At 46.2% G+C, this 19,094-nt stretch overlaps 2 protein-coding genes across 6 annotated transcripts; one reads left to right on the top strand and one right to left on the bottom strand.

Moving 5' to 3' along the window:
• Positions 1 to 714: 714 nt before the first annotated feature.
• ANKRD34A (ankyrin repeat domain 34A) lies at positions 715 to 6,022 on the bottom strand. Of its 3 annotated transcripts, XM_025287959.3 has the most exons (5): positions 5,977 to 6,022; positions 4,865 to 4,913; positions 4,085 to 4,210; positions 3,708 to 3,914; positions 715 to 3,156 (listed from the first exon to the last, which is right to left on the bottom strand). In XM_025287959.3, exon 5 carries the CDS (start codon positions 3,038 to 3,040, stop codon positions 1,556 to 1,558), a length of 1,485 nt encoding a protein of 494 aa, XP_025143744.1. In that variant the 5' UTR covers positions 3,041 to 3,156; positions 3,708 to 3,914; positions 4,085 to 4,210; positions 4,865 to 4,913; positions 5,977 to 6,022; the 3' UTR covers positions 715 to 1,555. The 3 variants fall into 3 exon arrangements, with proteins under 3 accessions (XP_025143744.1, XP_044800384.1, XP_006040973.1); XM_044944449.2 differs by lacking the exon at positions 5,977 to 6,022 and having other exon boundaries at positions 4,085 to 4,232; XM_006040911.4 differs by lacking the exons at positions 4,865 to 4,913; positions 5,977 to 6,022 and adding an exon at positions 3,542 to 3,605 and having other exon boundaries at positions 4,085 to 4,359.
• POLR3GL (RNA polymerase III subunit GL) lies at positions 2,716 to 18,870 on the top strand. 3 transcript variants are annotated; one of them, XM_006040913.4, is made up of 9 exons: positions 2,716 to 2,854; positions 6,030 to 6,188; positions 15,440 to 15,607; positions 15,947 to 16,076; positions 16,920 to 16,988; positions 17,522 to 17,578; positions 17,815 to 17,888; positions 18,019 to 18,132; positions 18,657 to 18,870. In XM_006040913.4, exons 3-9 carry the CDS (start codon positions 15,482 to 15,484, stop codon positions 18,741 to 18,743), a joined length of 657 nt encoding a protein of 218 aa, XP_006040975.1. In that variant the 5' UTR covers positions 2,716 to 2,854; positions 6,030 to 6,188; positions 15,440 to 15,481; the 3' UTR covers positions 18,744 to 18,870. The 3 variants fall into 3 exon arrangements, with proteins under 3 accessions (XP_006040975.1, XP_006040976.1, XP_025143745.1); XM_006040914.4 differs by lacking the exon at positions 6,030 to 6,188 and having other exon boundaries at positions 2,718 to 2,854; XM_025287960.3 differs by lacking the exons at positions 2,716 to 2,854; positions 6,030 to 6,188 and adding an exon at positions 12,706 to 12,861.
• The last annotated feature ends 224 nt before the right edge of the window (positions 18,871 to 19,094 follow it).

The following is a 19,094-nucleotide window of genomic DNA, read 5'->3' as shown; positions in this document are numbered from 1 at the left end:
AGATTTGCTCCCCTACCTATCATTAGAGCAAGGAAGAGTTAGAGTACAGGAAGAAAACCAGCAAGCTGAAAGGTCCAGGGGGCAAATTAAGACAGGTGCCTTTGTTCATAGAACCTTTCCGGCTGGGTTCCTCCAATTACTGTTACTCTTACACACACACTACACACATGCACATACATACACCCACCCTTTGTCAGTTGAATATCATACCATTTTTACCTAGGTGGAAATTATACTATTTCTCTCTCTCCCTCCCTCTCCACCCAACAGAGCCTCAGAAATCAAGGATGGGGAAACAGAAGCAGAAGTAGGGGAAAAAAATGGATGAAATGCAGTTGGTGAGATGAAAGTTAGCCCCCCACCAAGGAAAAACTGTGAGTGGTCAGGAAGCAGGAAGCTTGAAAGAGGGACAGTTAATCTACTGTAATATAGCTGCTGATTGTGGAGGGGGCAGATTCTTTGTAGGAATCTTAAAGAATTTAAGGATGGACATAGGGGAGACTAAGGGAAATGAAAACCTATCAGATGCCTTAAAATCTTCAAGACATGGGACACTTGCCTCTTCTACAACCACAATTGGTTTCCTGGAAAGAAGGTGGATGGAGCCTTGAAGTAGCCCCCTGATCTTTATAGCTAGCTATAGTTAGCATCACCCTCCCTCCCTAGTCCTCATTCCCCCACACCCTCCACCCCCAGCAGAAGTGACAAAACAGAGACTTCTGAACACATTTATTTGATATATCAAGTGGAGAGAGGAATGATTTAGGGTTACTCCCCCTGTCAACCTGTGGGGGTGTTCATAAGCTCAGATGGACAGAAGAGCAGCTTAGAGCCCATGACCCACCTCCTGGGAAAATGAAACAACCTGGTGTATTGGTTAGGGGGACGGGCTGGGAAGAAAAAGCTGGAAGCTGAGAAGTAAAGCTGAGAGCAGGGAGGGCAGCAGCAGAACTGAGGTTGGGGATTGCTGCAGGATATTCCCAAGGGGAGTAAAGAAGCTATCCTGAAAAGTGGTTAGGGCTGGAAGCAGGGTGTGAACAAGGATCCAGGCCTGGATTGAAAAGCAAGACCTGCAGAATGGGGTGGGATATTCACGAAGAGGGTAGCATGTCCAAAATCATGAGCAGGCTGTGTTGCAGGGCATACATGGAAAGCAAGGGATTACTGTTGCAGGAGGGCAAAGAGATTGGAGATTACCCATAAGTAGGGGCTCCCTAATGCTTCTGAACAAATGCAAGTTGAGTTTGGGACCCTTTGGGGGCCCTAGCACAAGTGGTCCTGTGTGCGCTGTGTCCATGGGCACGAGAAATTCCCAAATGCACTGTGAAGTGACCAGGGCATGAATGCATGAGTCTATATGCCCAATAAATAGAGTACTTACCCTTCCCTGCAAATACGAGTACTGTGCTTGTGGACACATGTTTACCCATGTATGTGTGCACCGTGCCCATGAGCACATGCAAGAGACCTCTATGTCCATAGTGTGTGTGTGAACTGGTTTTCCCACCCGTCCCAAGGTCCTGATCCCCACCCGCCTTGGCTCCTCTCACTCCTCTCAGCGCCCAGGCTCCCCTGGCCCGCCTAGACTCTGGAAGCCCCCTAGCAGGCGGATCTGCTCAGTCTGCATGGAGTGGCGTCTCACCAACTTGCGCTTGGTCCTGGGAGAGCCTGGCGCCCCAGCCTGGGGAGGGGCGGGCAGCGAAGGCGCCCGACCTCCGGGGCGAATGTCGGGGATGGGAGGATGGGGGCTGACATTGAGCGGGGGCAGGAAACCTGGCCGCGTTTGCGCAATGTGGTCCAGGAGCAACGTCCCCGAGCCCCTCCGCTCCAGCAACCCGGGACTCCGCCTCCGCCCGCTCAGCGGAGATACAGCCCCAGGAAGACTCTCCTGGGACTGGCGTGGGGAGGAAACCGAGCCTGCTGGAGGGAGGGTCAGCGGGGAGGCGCTGTATCTGCGGCGCTCCAGGGACGGGCGGCTGCACTCGGGCGAGTCGGGGCAAAGATTTCCGGGAGTATCGAGCTCCACCGACTCCATGCGGCTCAGTTTCTGCCTCAGCCCTGAAGAGGGGCCAGACTCCTGAGCTTCTGGCGCTGTGTTTCTGCGAGAGAGAGGACCCCCACCCGTCACTTTCTCCGCCCACGGGGGCGGGTCCTCTGGGCCTTCGGTGCTGTGACGTCGGGAAAGACGCGGTCGACCTGTCAGGGTCAGGCCGTTGAATTCGGCGGTCAGGCGCTCGAACCCCGGCCTCCCTTCGGCAGGCGGGACAGGTTGAGGAGGGGCCACTAGGCCCCAGGGCTCGGAGTTGAGCCTTTTGAGGGGTTTTGGAGGATGGCGGGGTGGTTTGGGGAGTGGCTCGGAAGGGGAGGGTTCATCTGGGGGCTTAGGAAGAGGGAATTCAAATACGTCCCTCTTCTCCTCTTCTTCCTGGGCGCGAGGGGATAACAATCCTCGTCCTCCCGCTCCTGCAGTCTGCAGTTGGATTTCCGAAGGCGACGTGCAGACCCCGGGGCTAGGAGGAGCGGGAGCGGGGTCCTCCACCCCCGGGGACGGTGGGGAATTGAGATACTGGCGGGTCTTCTTGGTGCCGGAGGGCGAGGTGTCAGTGGTAATGATGATGACCTCCGTGCCCTTGGCCTTGCAGGCGTCCAGCAGCGTGGCAAGGGTCTCTCGATCCCCGCGGTCCAGGGCGTGGACAAGCGCCGAGGCGCCGGCGTGATCTCGGACTGAGGGGTCCGCGCCATGGGCAAGGAGCAGGGAGGCCACCGCGGCGCCCCCGCCGCCCGCGCAAGCGTGCATGAGCGCCGTGCGCCCTAGGCGATCTGCGATGTTGGGGTCCGCGCCTTGCTCCAGAAGGTAGCGTACCATGCGTGCCTTGTTCTGGGGGTCGTCGTACCGGGCCCGACAGGCCGCCATTAGCGCAGTCTCCCCTTGAGCATCACCCTCATTCACGTAGGCGCCCCCCTCCAGAAGCAAACGGGCCAAACGTAGCTTACCCTGACCCACGGCCCGAAGAAGAGCGTGGCCCTCGGTGTGCAGCATAGCTGCCTCTGGGGAGAAAGCACCGTTGGAGCCGGGATTGGGACCTGCCGAGGACGCCTAGGGGGGTGAGGGTGGTGGCTGGCAGAGGCCTGCGGGCTCAGTGGCGAAGCCAATCCCTGCAAAAAAGAGAAAGATCTTATTTACTGATTCAGGCAGGGAAACTGAGGCACAGGTGGAAGGACCCGCGTGGGATGGGGGAGATCTCCACGGCATGGTACACAATCCTTCTTCTAACTCATGCCTCTGAGCCGCCCCCATCCCCCCAGCGCATGCCTGAGGAGATGAGAAGGGTGCACCCGCACTGAAGGACGAGCACGCGTGCAAACGCGTACGTGCACGCGCAGGGATATCCGCACCCCCACCCTCACCCCACGGCTTATCAGACCTTTCCAGCATCCCCCTTTTCTTATCCGCACTTGGAATCCCCCTTTCTAGGATGTTGAACGCCACCCACCCACACACATGCACCCATACATTCACACACACAGTCCCATTCCTAACCTCTTTTAGGTTGCCACAGCCCCACAAACTGAATGGGGGGAGGGAGGCAGCTTGCGTTTGGGACCTAAAAAGGGTGGGGGGAGAATTGGGGGGTTCTTTTGCCCCTGCTATATTCCTCATCACTCCTTGCTGTTTCCCCTCCCAGGTTGTGCACCCAAATTGATACCTGTAAGTCCGCAGAATCTCCTCCGGGCCAGGGCTGAGGCCAGGGCCACGGGGCAGCTGGGGTGGCGGAGCCGGGTTCCTGGGGGCCCACATGGCGTGGGGGTGGGCACTCGGATTCCCTTGGTGTCAGTATCTGCGCCCGGGCACAGAATCCTGGTCCCTCCTCCCGGTGCGCCCCGGGCACAGCGCCGGCTCTGGAGGAGAGAAGCTGGGGGGGGGGGGGGGGGGGCGGAGCTATGCTTCCCTATTTATAGCCTAGTCTCTGCGGGTGGGGGCGTCAGGCACCAAACCATTACCCCACCCATGCACACATAAACCCTCAAAAGCTAGAGGCTCCAATCCTGACTTCCCTTTCTTAGCCCCTCAGTCACAACAAACCTAAATGTTCCTTAAGAGACTCCTCCGCGACCCAGACTGGGACCATCCCAATTCTTCGTCTAGCTTCAGCAGATCCCCATTCTCCGCTCTTCGTGCGTTGATGCGTGCCGGTGCACCAGGTCTGACCTGCCACACAGTACATGGTACACTATATAGAGAGGTGAAGAGAGAGGCGATGGGATCCACAGCTGGAGTCTTTACTGTACAGAGGGAGGCAAGAGATCTGGCTGCCTTCTCCTAGTTTAAATGTCAGGGGGAGCTGGAGTCAGACACAGCGATATATCTTCATTACACCTCCCCGCAACCGGAACATGCATCACAAATAAACTTGGACCTCAGCTTCCTTATACAGACTTAGATAAGTATGCGGAGGTTGGGGTCATTTTTAGATACAGTAAGGGGTTATTCCCAGATGCCTCCTCCCCATATTTTTGGAGGGATGGGAGGAAGAGAGAGAGAAAAGGGGTAGAGAAGAATGAACCTTGTAACACATTCTCTCTCATTGCATCTATTTATTCTCGGTCTTGCTTAGGCTCATTTTCCCATCTTGTTTGAAGGTCTCTGTTTGAATCGTTCCTTAAAGTCTTCTTTCTCCCTATCTGTAGCAGTCGGTTTCTCTCAGTTTCTGTCTCTGCCTCTCCTCACCACCTGCCCTGTCTCCATGGTTACCATAGCTTCCATCTGCATATTTTAGGAATGAGTTTGTGTCCAGCTGGAAGGCATCAGGGGAAGTGGGGGGTAGGGGGTGAGGAAAAAATCCTAAGGATTTGGAAAACTCACCTGAGATAATTCAGAGGCTGGAGGCCACCAGACACAAGACATAATGTTCCTGAAGAAGGGGGAGAGATAAATATATGCAGGGAAGCTACCCATTTTTATTAGGTACCATGTTTCAACCCCTGGGTTGGGAAGATCCCCTGGAGAAGGAAATGGCAACCCACACCAGTATTCTTGCCTGGAGAATCCCATGAACAGAAGAGCCTGGCAGGGTGCAGTCCACAGGGTCACAAAGAGTCAGACACAACTGAAGCAACTTAGTATGCACACATAATTTACTGGAAACCAACTATGTGCCAATTATGTAAGTACACACATTATCTCCAATCCTCACAACAATGCTATAAGGTAGGAATTATTTTCTTGTTATAAAGAAACTGTGACTTAGTAAAGTTAAGCAGTTCTCCAAAGCTTCACAGCTCTGTTTCTGTCCTATTTCAAAGGCTGGGTGCTTGCCATTCCACCAACAGCCTTCCCAGTCCAGAGGCTTCACTCCCAGGGCCGTTTTCTCTGACATCAGGGTTATTGTTCTTGACTAACTTCTAGATTCTATCTCTACTCAGATCTCTTTCCCCATTGTTTATGTTTTTGTGTGTGTGTGTGTGTGTGAAAGTGGGACCCCTCCTCCCACCCCACCCCACCCCCCGCCCCTCTTTAACCAAAGGCTAGGAGGAGCTGGAAGGAGGTGGAAAATGCAGTAAACACTGGACTCCTGCCCTATCTCCCCAACTCTGGTTATCTGATTTCTTAATCTTTCCTTTCCCAAAGCCTCTTTCCATCTTCTCACAGACATGGCAGCAACCTACAGGAAAACATTTTTCTAGAAAAGAAATACTCATGGGTAGTGCTGGAGGGAAGCAGCGCAGAACTGAAGGGAAGACTGGAGGAATGGAGGAGAAGCCAAATGTGAAGCCACAAAAAGAATGATCCCCAACGGAGCAAGTTTCACAGAGCTTTCTTTCTCTGTGGAAGCTCTTTCTATAGAGTCCCTCGGTGAAATCTAAGGATCAGCTTCCCTCTGTGAACCGTCGCCAGGCCAAGGGGTCCTCCATCTGAGATGGGGTCTGAAATGACTGACCCCCTGGTTGGTTCTGCAACCCCATCTTTCTACTCACCCGGCTGGCTAGCCTGAGTTCCGGCTAACTCTCTCCCTCCCTCCCCTCCTCAGCTTCAAGTGGGCGGACCTCTTCGGCTCCCCCTAGATTGGCTGGGAGAACTCACCAATGGGGAGCTCTGGGAGGCGGACCTAGAACGCCACCAGCTTGAAGAAGACAAGCAAATTTCAAGTTGGCTGCGGCGTGTTTTCCGCGTGGGGGAGGGGCAGCAGGTAAGGCCCCGACTTGGTGGCTCTGACCTGGTTCCATCCCGCACCTCCCGAACTAGTTCACCAGGGACCAGCTGCTAGCTAGGGAGACAACGCTTTCCGGCAGCCTGTTGGATCTGCCCCCTTCTAGTTCCCCACCCTCTCCCTGTGGGCTCCCTTTGCTGTGTTGATTATACACTGGAGAACTATAGTTTTCCTTCTCGCAAAGGGGAGATATATTAAAGGAGAAAGTGGAAGACTCTCTCTGATACCTCTGACTCTTTACTGTGAACCAGCTTCCCCTAAATCTATTAGTACTAAGAGCTTGACAGACTCCCGTTGTCTATCAAAACTCTTATGAAATATTACCTCCTACCTGTAGCTTTCCTGGACCAATTTTTTTTTTTTTCAGGATTAATTGTTCGTCAGTCTGATGATAGCATTTTATGTGTACTTTTACTGGAGCCCTTAGTGCCCTCTCCCTCTTTAATGTTTCTATTCTACTTAGAATATAAAGTTTTGTAGGGCAAGTTCTAGTATTTAATACAATGCAATGTATTATGTATTAAATGCACAGTGCCCAGGAAAAGTTAATTGGATGGACTTGATTGGAAAGGAAAAATTTAAACTTCTGATGTAATTAGAGAACAATTAATAAAACACAAAGTAAAATACAATACAGTATATCATTATGACCTCTTAAGTTGGTGGTTCATAATGTAAATTGGTCCCAAATTCCAGAGAAGGGAGAAAGCTAAGAGGACTGGGATGGTGAAGGGAGCCTTTAGGAATCACAAGGTCTCAAGTTTGGAACAGACCTTAGGAGTCATGTATTCATTCTTTCAGCCAAATATTTATTGAGCATCTACTATATGTCAGACATAATGCTGGAGAATGGGGATCATAGTGAATCCTTTACTTTAGATATGCATCCTTCCTCTGATAAACCATATTTAGTAAATTATTATCCAGCTTCTGTTTAAACTTTTTAGTAAGAGAACTTCCTATCTCACTTTGCTCTTCAATCAATATCCAACAAATACAAGAAATATATGGCTCAACAAAATGTATTCCACATTTTCACTGTAAAAGAGACAGAACTGTCCTAATGGTAACATTCTTAAAGATAATATCTCTTTGTTTTCTGTTTATAGAAGTAATATACATTTATCCTAGAAAACCATAAAATGTCTATTATATCATGACAATGAATCCCTTCAATTTATTTCCTGCATGTATACATATGTATTTATATGTGTTTTTGTGTATATATTACACACATAGGGCCATACGACAAATACAACCTTTTATTATGCTTTCTCCACTTTACATCATATTGTGAACATTTTTCTGTCTTTAAATATTATTTGAAATTTTTATTATGTCTACATAATAGTCTAAGATAGATATTTGATTTTTTTTAACCATTCATATTTTTAAAAATAAAGCCTACTTATTGAAGTTGGTCATTAGGTCTTTTTTTTGTTTAAGATTTATTTATTTATTGGCTGTGGTGGGTCTTCATTGCTTCAAGTAGACTTTCTCTAGTTGTGTCTTAGTTATGGCAAGTGGGGGCTACTCTTTGTTGCGGTGTGTGGGCTTCTTATTGTGGTGGCTTCTTTTGTTGAGGAGCACAGGCTCTAAGCACATGGGTTTCAGAAGTTGCAATGCCTGGGCTCAGTGGTTGCGGCAGACGGGCTTAGTTGCTCCATGGCATATGGGATCTTCCAGGACCAGGGACTGAACCAGTGTCCCTTGTGTTGCAAGGCAGATTCTTAACCACTGGACCACTGAGAAAGCCCCTGCTGCTGCTGCTGCTGCTGCTGCTGCTGCTGCTGCTGCTAATAAGTCCCTTCAGTCATGTCTGACCCTGTGCGACCCCATAGACGGCAGCCTACCAGGCTCCTCTGTCCCTGGGATTTTCCAGGCAAGAATACTGGAGTGGGTTGCCATTTCCTCCAATGCATGCATGCTAAGTCGCTTCAGCTGTGTCGGACTCTGTTTGACCCCATGGACAGCAGCCCACCAGGCTCCTATGTCCACAGGATTCTCCAGGCAAGAATACTGGAGTAGGTTGCCATTTCCTTCTCCAGTAAGGAAGCCCCAACCATTCATTTTTTGTTGGACTATTTAGGTTATTTCAGAATTTGTGCTACTATGGATAGCTCTTTGATAAACATGCTTTTCTATCTCTGACTATGTATCTGGTGATTTCTTTGGATAAGTTTTAAAAGTGGGATTACTGGATTAAGGATATATTAACTTTTAAAAGGCTGTAGATTCAAAGAGTCAAATTGCTCACCCAAAATATTGTATTTATAATTCTTCCAGTGAGGTATGAGAGTGTCCACTTCAAAAAAACTCATGGAAGCCTGATTAATTTTTAAATCTTTGCCAATTTTATAGATAAAAAATAGTTTGATTGACCATTCTTTGTTAATTGTCTATTCATGTTCTTTGCATATTTATTCTATTGGGATGATTTTTCTTCATTTCCATGAGTTCTAATATAATAAGAGTGTTAAATCTTTGTCTTATTTATTACAAATATAGCAAATTCTAAACGTTAGAGTGCTCCAAGCCTCAGTCCCTGGATCTCTTCTTTTCTCTCTTCACATCCACTCCTTTAGGAATCTCTCCCAGTCTCATGACTTGAAACATTTGTATACCGAGACCTCCATTACAATGTAAGCTCCTTTTAAACTCCATGGGTGCAGCAGTTTTTGTCCATTTTGCTCACTGCTACATCCCTAGCATTTGAAACAGTGCCTGACACTGAATAAGAACTGAGTAAATATTCGTTGAATGAATTAAGGTGGTTTTATTATTATTTCCATTTTACAGATAAGGAAACATCAACCCTCCCTATTATTCACTCTTGCACTCCCCTTCCCCCACAATCAACAGGATCTCACATATGTTATACTCATTCCCAACTGTGCTGAACTGTGTAATGTAGTAGAAGTTACTAAGAAGCAGTTTTCAAAAAAAAAATACAGAAAAGCAATAACATCAAATTTAAGAAAGGCTTTTTAGTAATTTCTACCATATTAAAACAATTATGGCTCAGTTGGGAATGAGTATAACATATGTTGGATGTTGTTTATGGGGGAAGGAGAATGCATGATGTTTATGGAGGGGTAGTTTGGGACCAGATTATAGGAAACCTTGAACATCTTCAAGAATCATAATCACTTAATCACAATCTTAAATAGAAGAGCCTTGTAGATTCCTAAGCTGAGTAGGGTACAGATGGATGGTTTACAGTTTCCTAACCACCAGGTTCAGTTCAGTTCAGTCGCTCAGTCGTGTCCGACTCTTTGTGACCCCATGAATTGCAGCACACCAGGCCTCCCTGTCCATCACCAGCTCCCGGAGTTCACTCAGACTCACGTCCATCGAGTCAGTGATGCCATCCAGCCATCTCATCCTCTGTCGTCCCCTTCTCCTCCTGCCCCCAATCCCTCCCAGCATCAGAGTCTTTTCCATGAGTCAACTCTTCGCATGAGGTGGCCAAAGTACTGGAGTTTCAGCTTTAGCATCATTCCCTCCAAAGAAATCCTAGGGCTGATCTCCAGAATGGACTGGTTGGATCTCCTTGCAGTCCAAGGGACTCTCAAGAGTCTTCTCCAACACCACAGTTCAAAAGCATCAATTCTTTGGCGCTCAGCCTTCTTCACGGTCCAACTCTCACATCCATACATGACCACAGGAAAAACCATAGCCTTGACTAGACGGACCTTTGTTGGCAAAGTAACGTCTCTGATTTTGAATATGCTATCTAGGTTGGTCATAACTTTTCTTCCAAATCTGTCTTCTTTTTACCCCACATTTCTTGAGGGTCACTTGGTCAGTATGTGGAAATGGAGTTAGATTTGTCTCACCTCAAAGCTCATGGCCTTTTCTTAACTCCTTACTGCTTTGCAATCAAAACAGCTCCTGTCTCCGTTGATAGAACTGTATCTATCAGATGGAGGGATACCTAAGCCGGCTAGTTAAGAGTGTTTTCCCATGAAAGGGCCTGAAAACACAATAGCAAATTCTTACTCCCTCTCTCACATCTATAAGACAGGACCTCTCACCTAATGTGTTCTTTAAGTCAGATCACAGTTTAATCTATTAACTAACAGCTGTTTTTGTTTATTTGTTTATTACTTCTCATTAGACTTTACAATATGTTAGTTTCTGCTGCACAGCAAAGTCAATCAGCTGCACGTATACATATATCCTCTCTTTTTTAGATTTCCTTCCCATTTAGATCACCATAGAGCACTGAGTAAAGTTCCCTGTGCTGCACAGTAGGTTCTCACTAGTTATCTATTGTATACATAGTATCAATAGCGTATATATGTAGATCCCAGTCTCCCAATTCATCCCACCCACCCTCTTACCCCTTGGTATCCATGTTTGTTTTCTATGTCTGTCTCTATTTTTGCTTTGCAAATAAGATCATCTATACCATTTTTCTAGATTCCACATATATGTGTTAATGTATGATATTGATTTTTCTCTTTCTGACTTACTTCACTCTGTATGGCAGTTTCTAGGTCCATCCAAGTCTCTGCAGATGGCAGAATTTCATTCCTTTTTATAGCTGAGTAATATTCCATTGTATTGTATCATATGTATCACACCGTCTTTGTTTATCTGTCGATGTACATTTAGGTTGCCTCCATATCATGGCTATTGCAAAAAGTGCTGCAGTGAACATTGGGGTGCATGTATCTTTTTGAATTATGGTTTTCTCCAAGTATGCGCCTAGGAGTGAGATTTCTGGGTCATATGGTAGTTCTCATTTTAGTTTTTAAAGGAATCTTCATGCTGTTCCCCGTAGTGTCTGTACCAGTTTACATTCCCACCAACAGTGTAGGAGGGTTCCCTTTTCTCCACACCCTCTCCAGCATTTATTGTTTGTAGACGTTTTGATGACGGCCATTCTGACTAATGTGAGGTGATACCTCATTAACAGCTGTCTTTTCCTCACATTTTTCATGGCAGTTGGACTTGAAGCTTTCCAGATTTCTTAAGCAAACATTTCCCTACCCTCTCCTTCCTGTTACATATTGTTAATCTCATCTACTATTCAGTTACTATATTTTTAATTTTCTAATGAATATTTTACTCTTATTATAAAAGCAATACCTTTTTGGTACAGAGGAAAAACAGTGCTTAAAATATATATTACCAAAAAATCTCCAAAACCCATCACCTTAAATTAACCAATGTTAATTCTTGTTGTATACCCTTTAATAAAAACTTTTCTGTAAAGCAATTATCCTTCAATAAAAAATAAATTAATTTTTTGAAAAAGAACAACTTTTTTACTTATATGTATGGGTGTGTGTAAGTTTGACAAAATAGATTACCTTGTATATATTTTTAAATCTTTTTTTCCCTGACATCTTTTGTGGAGTGCATTTTGTTGAGTCATATATTTCTTGTTTTATTTGTTGGATTTTGATTAAAGAACAAATATCCAAAAATGGAATGACTTGTAAAGTGAGATAAAAAGATTTGCTAAAAAGTTTTAAATTGAAGCTGGATAACAGTTTATTAGATATGGTTTATCAAAGGAAAGCTGAATGTCTAAAGTAAAGGATTCACCATGATCTCCATTGTCTAGCATTATGTCTGGCTTATAGTGGTGGTGGTTGTGGTTTAGTTGCTAAGTCGTGTCTGACTCTTCCGACCCCGTGGACTGTAGCCTGCCAGGCTCCTCTGTCTATGGGATTCTCCAGGCAAGAATACTGTAGTGGGTTACCATTTCCTTCTCCAGGGGATCTTCCTGACCCAGGAATCAAACCTGGGTCTCCTGCATTGTAGGCAAATTCTTTACCAACTGAGCTACAAGTTATAGTAGATTACAGTAGATGCTCAATAAATATTTGTTGAAAGAAAGAAAGGAAACATGATTTCTAAGGCCTGATTCAAACTTGGGACCTTGTGATTCCTAAAGCCTCCCCTCACCATCCTAGTCCTCTTAGCTTTCTCTCTTCTCTGGACTGTGGGAACAATTTTATCATGAACCACTAATTTGAGAGGTCATGATTATGTATTATATTGTCTCTTATAGTTCCATAACTAACATGTTATTAGTATGTATGCTTATATGATGTGATGAAAGTGTCACTTTATCTTGTTGATCATCTGCCTCCAAATCCACAACCCCAGTCTAATCAAGAGAAAAACCTCAGAAAAATTCCAATTGAGGAACATCCTATAATATATTTGATCAGTAATCTTTAATAAAACTGTCAGGGTAATGAAAAACAAGGAAGGTCAGAGAACTGTGAATTTTGAATTGATAACTCATGTTTCTTTCTTTATTAATAGATTTTATTTCTTAAAACACTTTGAGATTTACAGAAAAACTGAGCAGATAGTACAAAAAGTTTCCATACACCCTGGCACCAGTTTCCCCTATTATTAACATAATAATTAATATGGTATATTTGTTATAATTAATGAATAAATATTGATACATTGTCTATACTTGCTTTGGAGTTCCTTAGTTTTACCTAATGCTCTTTTTCTGTTCCAGGATCCTGTCCAGGATACCACATTACAATTAGTTATCATGGCCTTATTATGTCTATATATATAGAGACTTATATATGCACAAACTGTATGTATAATACAGAAGTGGTATTGAAAGGATGCATATGCAAATATTCGTAATGATTATTACTACATCATGGTTAGTAGATGTTTTTCTTTATACCTCATTTGTATCTTTTCAAGTTTTCTGCTGCTGCTGCTGCTGCTAAGTCGCTTCAGTCATGTCTGACTCTGTGCGACCCCATAGACGGCAGCCCACCAGGCTCCCCTGTCCCTGGGATTCTCCAGGCAAGAACACTGGAGTCGGTTGCCATTTCCTTCTCCAATGCATGAAAGTGAAAAGTGAAAGTGAAGTCACTCAGTCGTGTCCGACTCTTAGCGACCCCATGGACTGCAGCCTACCAGGCTCCTCCGTCCATGGGACTTTCCAGGGAAGAGTACTGGAGTGGGGTACCATTGTTTGTCTGCCTACAATGTGGAGACCTGGGTTCAATCCCTGGGTTGGGAAGATCTCCTGGAGAAGGAAATGGCAACCCACTCCAGTATTCTTGCCGGAAAATCCCATGGACGGAGAAGCCATGGGGTCACAGAGTCAGACACGACTGAGTGACTTTACTTACTTTTACTTCTGAAATTAGAAAACAAAAGGAATTTTTTTTTTTTAAGAATGCTACCACTAGGACAGCTCTCTTTTACAATGGAAGTGTGAACTTTTCTTGTTTTTGATGACCCTGACAGTTTTGAAGAGTACTAGTCACATATATTATAAGATGCTTCTCCATTGGAATTTGTCTGCTTTTTTCCTCCTTTTTACAGACTGGGATATCAGTCTGGGGGAGGAAGATATCACATCTGCTAGTGGTAAAGGATCTGCCTGCCAATGCAGGAGACGCTAGGGACAGAGGTTCAATCTCTGGGTCGGGAAGATCTCCTAGAGAAGGAATGGCAACCCACTCCAGTATTCTTGCCTGGAAAATTCCATGGCCAGGGGAGCCTGGTGAACTACAGTCCAAGGGGCCATAAAGAGTTCGACATGACTGAGCACACAAGGGTACATACTAATGATATGATTTAAAGTCGTTCATGTTGACCTTGGTCACCTGACTGAAGTAATGCTTGTCCAATTTCTATACCGTAAAGTTACCACCCACCCCCCCCACCTTTCCAAAATTGTTTTGGACAAAATTCCCTATGCACAGGCCATACTTAAGCAGTGAGGAATTACACTTTCCCCTTTTAGGGTGGAATCCCTGCTGGTTCAGATGGTAAAGCATCTGCCTGCAATGCAGGAGACCTAGGTTTGATCACTGGGTTGGGAAGATCCCCTGGAGAAGGGAATGGCAACCTACTCTAGTATTCTTGCCTGGAGAATTCCACGGACAGAGGAGCCTGGTGGGCTATAGTTCACGGGGTTTTAAAAAGGCGGGCACAACTAAACGACTAACACTTTCTTTCTACATAATTTATTTAAAATTCTGCATATGGGATTTTTTTTCCTCTCCCATGTATTAATTTGTTCAAATGTTTATTTGTATATCAGTATAGTCTCTGGATATTTATCTTATACTTTGATATTACATTCCAATACTACTTTATTTTATGGTTCAACTTATTCAGGCTTTGGCCATTGGGAGCTCTTTCATTTGCCTCTTATGTACCTTTGACAGAGCCCCATCAATGTGTGTGTTGTTTTTTGAGCACTTTCTTACTTTCTGGCACTACAAGATACTTCAATCTCATCCTGTGTATTTCCTGCCCCATTGGAGAAGCTGCATTTCTCCAAGAAGCCCTGGTTCCTTTTGCTGGAGAGTAGTATGAGAAACTAAGATCTGGGTGCTAGGTATCTTCCCTGCTACTGGGATATAATTTCTTTCAAGTTTCTTTTTCATTTGATGACTTTCTTGAATTTCCCGGCCTATCTGACTGGTTTTTCAAAAATGATGGTAAGAGGCAGAGTTCAGTTACAGTAGCAGGAAGAACTTTCAATTCATCACAGTTGATCACATGGAAGGGGCTACCTTGGGGGAAAAGGACACCATCTCTTTAGGAAAATGCCACCAGAGGCTGAATGACTGACAATTTACAGAAGGTAGTACTGTACTGGGAGGATTATTGAGCTAGAAGACTCCATGTGTCTTTCCAGTTCTAAGATTCTGTGTTTCCAAGTGGCGTTTAAAAAGATCTGTTTGAGTGTAATATTTCTTCTCACACAGCACCCCCCCACCCCCAACCAATTGACAGTGAGACTGATGACTCATTTCTGTTCCCTCACAGTGTCTAGCACACTACCTTTTTCATGGTAGATGCTTAATAAATGTTTTGCTGAAATGCATTGCATTAGATTGAATTGGGGCCTAGTTGGGTTTGGAAAGTGAGAGAGAGAAAGAATTCAAAGATCATATGTAGGTATGCAGCTGATGATAAACATCCAGTTAACTTGGGAACATAGGGAAATTTTATCCAAGTGTCTAGTCACTTTCCTCCTTGTGCTTCAGTTACACCAGTTACACCATGTTGCAATTATCTGTCCTGTTGGGACCATGTCTCATCCTTATTTATATTTTCAGAAATACCTTGCCTGGCACCATGCCTTCTCAAAATTCATTGAATTAAACTGGCTTTTCAGGTCTCTGGGAGAAACAATTTGAGTGTCTTGTACCTCCCTCGTTTCCTGTCCATTCTACTGTACTTTTTCTCTTTGTTTTTGTCTTTATCAGGTTTTTCCCATTGGATGTCTGAATCCCCAGGCCCCCTCCATCATGGCCAGCCGGGGTGGGGGCCGGGGCTGTGGCCGGGGCCAGTTGACCTTCAACGTGGAGGCCGTGGGCATTGGGAAGGGGGATGCTTTGCCCCCACCCACCCTGCAGCCTTCTCCACTCTTCCCTGTGAGTGTCTGCCCCCTTTTCCCAAGACTCCCTTATGCCCTTGACTGACTGTATGCGATCCTGGATTCCTCCTGGGTCATCAGAATCATCCTTATCTGGCCCCTCCCTGTCTCTGTACTTGCAACTTACATGGGATGTTTTCCAGACTAGGAAGTGTCTGCCCTTACTTTTTATACTCTCTGCTCCCCAGCTTCCAAAATGCTGTGTTGCTCCCAGCATTTGCCTTTGGTCCCCTGCTCAATGGGAGCATTGGATAGAAGTGTGGGGAGAGGAGAGGCCCTCCTAGATTTATACTCCAGCATTTTTTCTCTGAACTGACCATTGCCTCTGCCTTCTTAGCCCTTGGAGTTCCGCCCAGTGCCTCTGCCCTCAGGAGAGGAAGGGGAATATGTCCTGGCCCTGAAGCAGGAGCTTCGAGGGGCCATGCGGCAGCTCCCCTACTTCATCCGGCCTGCTGTCCCCAAGAGAGGTTAGTTGAATGTTCTGAGTGCCTTTCATGAGTAGTGCCCTGTACTTAGCACCACTGGGGCCCCAGAGAGGTCAGAAGAGACACAGAAAACTTACTGCCTAGCTGGGGAGATCATAGTAATTACCCCTGCATTTGAAATGCATTATGGTATCCATGGTTTGTTTTGAGTTTCACAATAGTCTTGGACAGTAAGAGCTTAAGTATTAAGGTGCCCATTTTACAGATATAAATGGGGAGGTGTATTAGAAATTTTTAACAATCTGGATATTGCAGGCACTAACCAGTCAGAAGGAGTTGAGAAGGGTCTCTGAGAAGCCCTGCAAATTAAAATATTAGCCCTTTGGTTTGTGGCTCATGAAGAGGTCATGGAGCCAGGAGGGACTGGAGAAGGGGGCATACTTGGGAGGCCTGGGATAGTGGGTATTTACCAGGTGGTGTGGAAGTATAGTATTTCAGTGTATTGACAACTGGTACTTTCCTCCTAAAGCTCTAGAAGCTGAAGTTCAGACAGTTAAAAGACTTGCCCAAGTTACTCCCATGAACAAGGAGTAGAGGGAAGACAGAAACCCTATTTTCTTGCTCTAGTATACTTTCCACTGTAACACACTCCCAGTCAATATAGCCATGCCTTAGGGTTAAGAGAGATAGCAAAAACATTGCAATTTCGGGTGGTGAAAAGACAGGTTAAAAGAGTATTGAAGATCATCACTGAAGCTGCCCTCCCTGGGCTCTGGGTTTGGGGTGAGGAAGACAATTTCTGAGTTTTGAGAGGGCTAGATCCTCAGGAAGAACCCGAGGGTTCTGATAGGATAAAACTTTGACCCTTGACCTCTGATCCCTCAGATGTGGAACGTTACTCAGACAAATATCAGATGTCAGGGCCGATTGACAATGCCATCGATTGGAACCCTGGTAGGTGATGGGCCCTTACATTGACTTCTTTTCTTTCAAATGCTTGAGTTGCTTCAAGCCACCACCCTATCCACCCTCCTCTGTCCTCAACCTCCACCCTATTCAGAAGGCTTAGATGTGCTCCAGCGTACTCACAGACTCTATCTAAAAACCTGGTAAATGTCCCCTACTCCTCTGGAGGTATCCAAACCACAGTTCTGTTCCAAGCAACTTTGACCCAACCCTTTCCTTCCTCGCCCTTACCCTGATCCTTGAAGTGAAGTCATTCAGTCGTGTCCGACTCTTTGTGACCCCGTGGACTGTAGCCCACCATGCTCCTCTGTCCCAAGAATACTGGAGTGGGTTGCTATTTCCTTCTCCAGGGGATCTTCCCAACCCAGGGATCGAACCCAGGTCTCCCACATTGCAGGCAGATGCTTTAACCTCTGAGCCACCAGGGAAACCCTGATCCTTATCTCTCCTTTAAAAGAGTCACCATTCTTAGGAGACCCCAGGCAGAGTCTGGCTGATTTTTACATTCCCGCTGTTTCTAGATTGGCGACGTCTGCCCCGGGAGCTAAAGATCCGAGTGCGGAAGCTACAGAAGGAACGTGAGTGTATCTGGGAAAAGGAGGGAAAGTACAGATTTCCTTTATCAACTGGAGGGCCAAGGATGCGGGTGGTCTTGCCTGCTCTCCCGATGCCTACCTACCCCATCTACCCAGTATGGCTGCTGGGTGCCCTGGTGGCCACGGGAGGGCAGCAAAGTGACATGGTCTATGCAAGAGGGTGACAGCTAAGAAGGAAGTTCCCTCTCTTATGGTTCACCTTGTGATCTTCTCACCAGGGACCACCATTATACTCCCCAAGAGACCCCCTAAGACCACAGAAGATAAGGAGGAAACAATACAGAAACTAGAGGTAAGGAAGAAATGTGAATAGAGCCCATTTGGGCCCCAGATTCATTCCTCTGCTTTGGCCCATGGGTGCCTCAGTTCTCCCCGTTCTGTGAGCTGAGTCTGGTTTCTCTTCCTGTTCATGCTCACATAAGACTCTGGAGAAGAAGGAGGAAGAAGTGACTTCAGAGGAAGATGAGGAGAAAGAAGAAGAAGAAGAGAAGGAAGAGGAAGAAGAAGAGGAGTATGATGAAGAAGAACATGAAGAGGTAAAGGGAACCACCTTTCATTCTCAGACCCCCGTCTTTTCCACTCATAAGCTCTAGGGATCTCAACTCTGTCCACCAGGCATGTTTTCTTCAGAGGGTTGGAGGGCCAAAGGAGATACTGCCCACAAAGGATAGTACCCTCCGCTTTATCTGTCCTTAAGTGAAAGTGAAAGTGAAGTCGCTCAGTCGTGTCCGACTCTTTGCGACCCCATGGACTGTAGCCCGCCAGGCTCCTCCATCCATGGGATTCTCCAGGCAAGAATACTGGAGTGGGTTGCCATTTCCTTCTCCAGGGGATCTTCCCAACCCAGGGATCGAACTGGGTCTCCTGCATTGCAGGCAGATGCTTTATCCTCTGAGCCACCTTAGGCTCTTCTTAAGAGTGAACTACAGCTTGCAGGGACCTCCCAAGCCTGGAGTGCTGTGATTGGGAGGGGAGGAGACTGCTACCTAGGGAGAAAGGAGAATGCTGAAAGCATGCCTGACCTAACCTTTCTTCCTCCCTTCCTTTTTTTCTATTTCAGGAAACTGATTACATCATGTCATATTTTGACAATGGGGAGGACTTTGGGGGTGACAGTGATGACAATATGGATGAGGCTATATACTGAAGACCGGAGAAGGCAATGGCACCCCACTCCAGTACTCTTGCCTGGAAAATCCCATGGACAGAGGAGCCTGGAAGGCTGCAGTCCATGGGGTCGCTGAGGATCGGATACCACTGAGCGACTTCACTTTCACTTTTCACTTTCATGCATTGGAGAAGGCAATGGCAACCCACTCCAGTGTTCTTGCCTGGAGAATCCCAGGGACAGGGGAGCCTAGTGGGCTGCCATCTATGGGGTCGCACAGAGTCGGACACGACTGAAGTGACTTAGCAGCAGCATATACTGAAGACAGACTCTAAACAATACCCTGGACCTTCATATCTTTCTTGATTTAGGACACAGAGACTAACTGTC

Source organism: Bubalus bubalis, chromosome 6, assembly GCF_019923935.1.
Source record: "Bubalus bubalis isolate 160015118507 breed Murrah chromosome 6, NDDB_SH_1, whole genome shotgun sequence".
Taxonomy (NCBI): Eukaryota; Metazoa; Chordata; class Mammalia; order Artiodactyla; family Bovidae; genus Bubalus; species Bubalus bubalis.
Note: the sequence above shows the minus strand (reverse complement) of the source record. Positions and strands in the feature narration are given on the sequence as shown.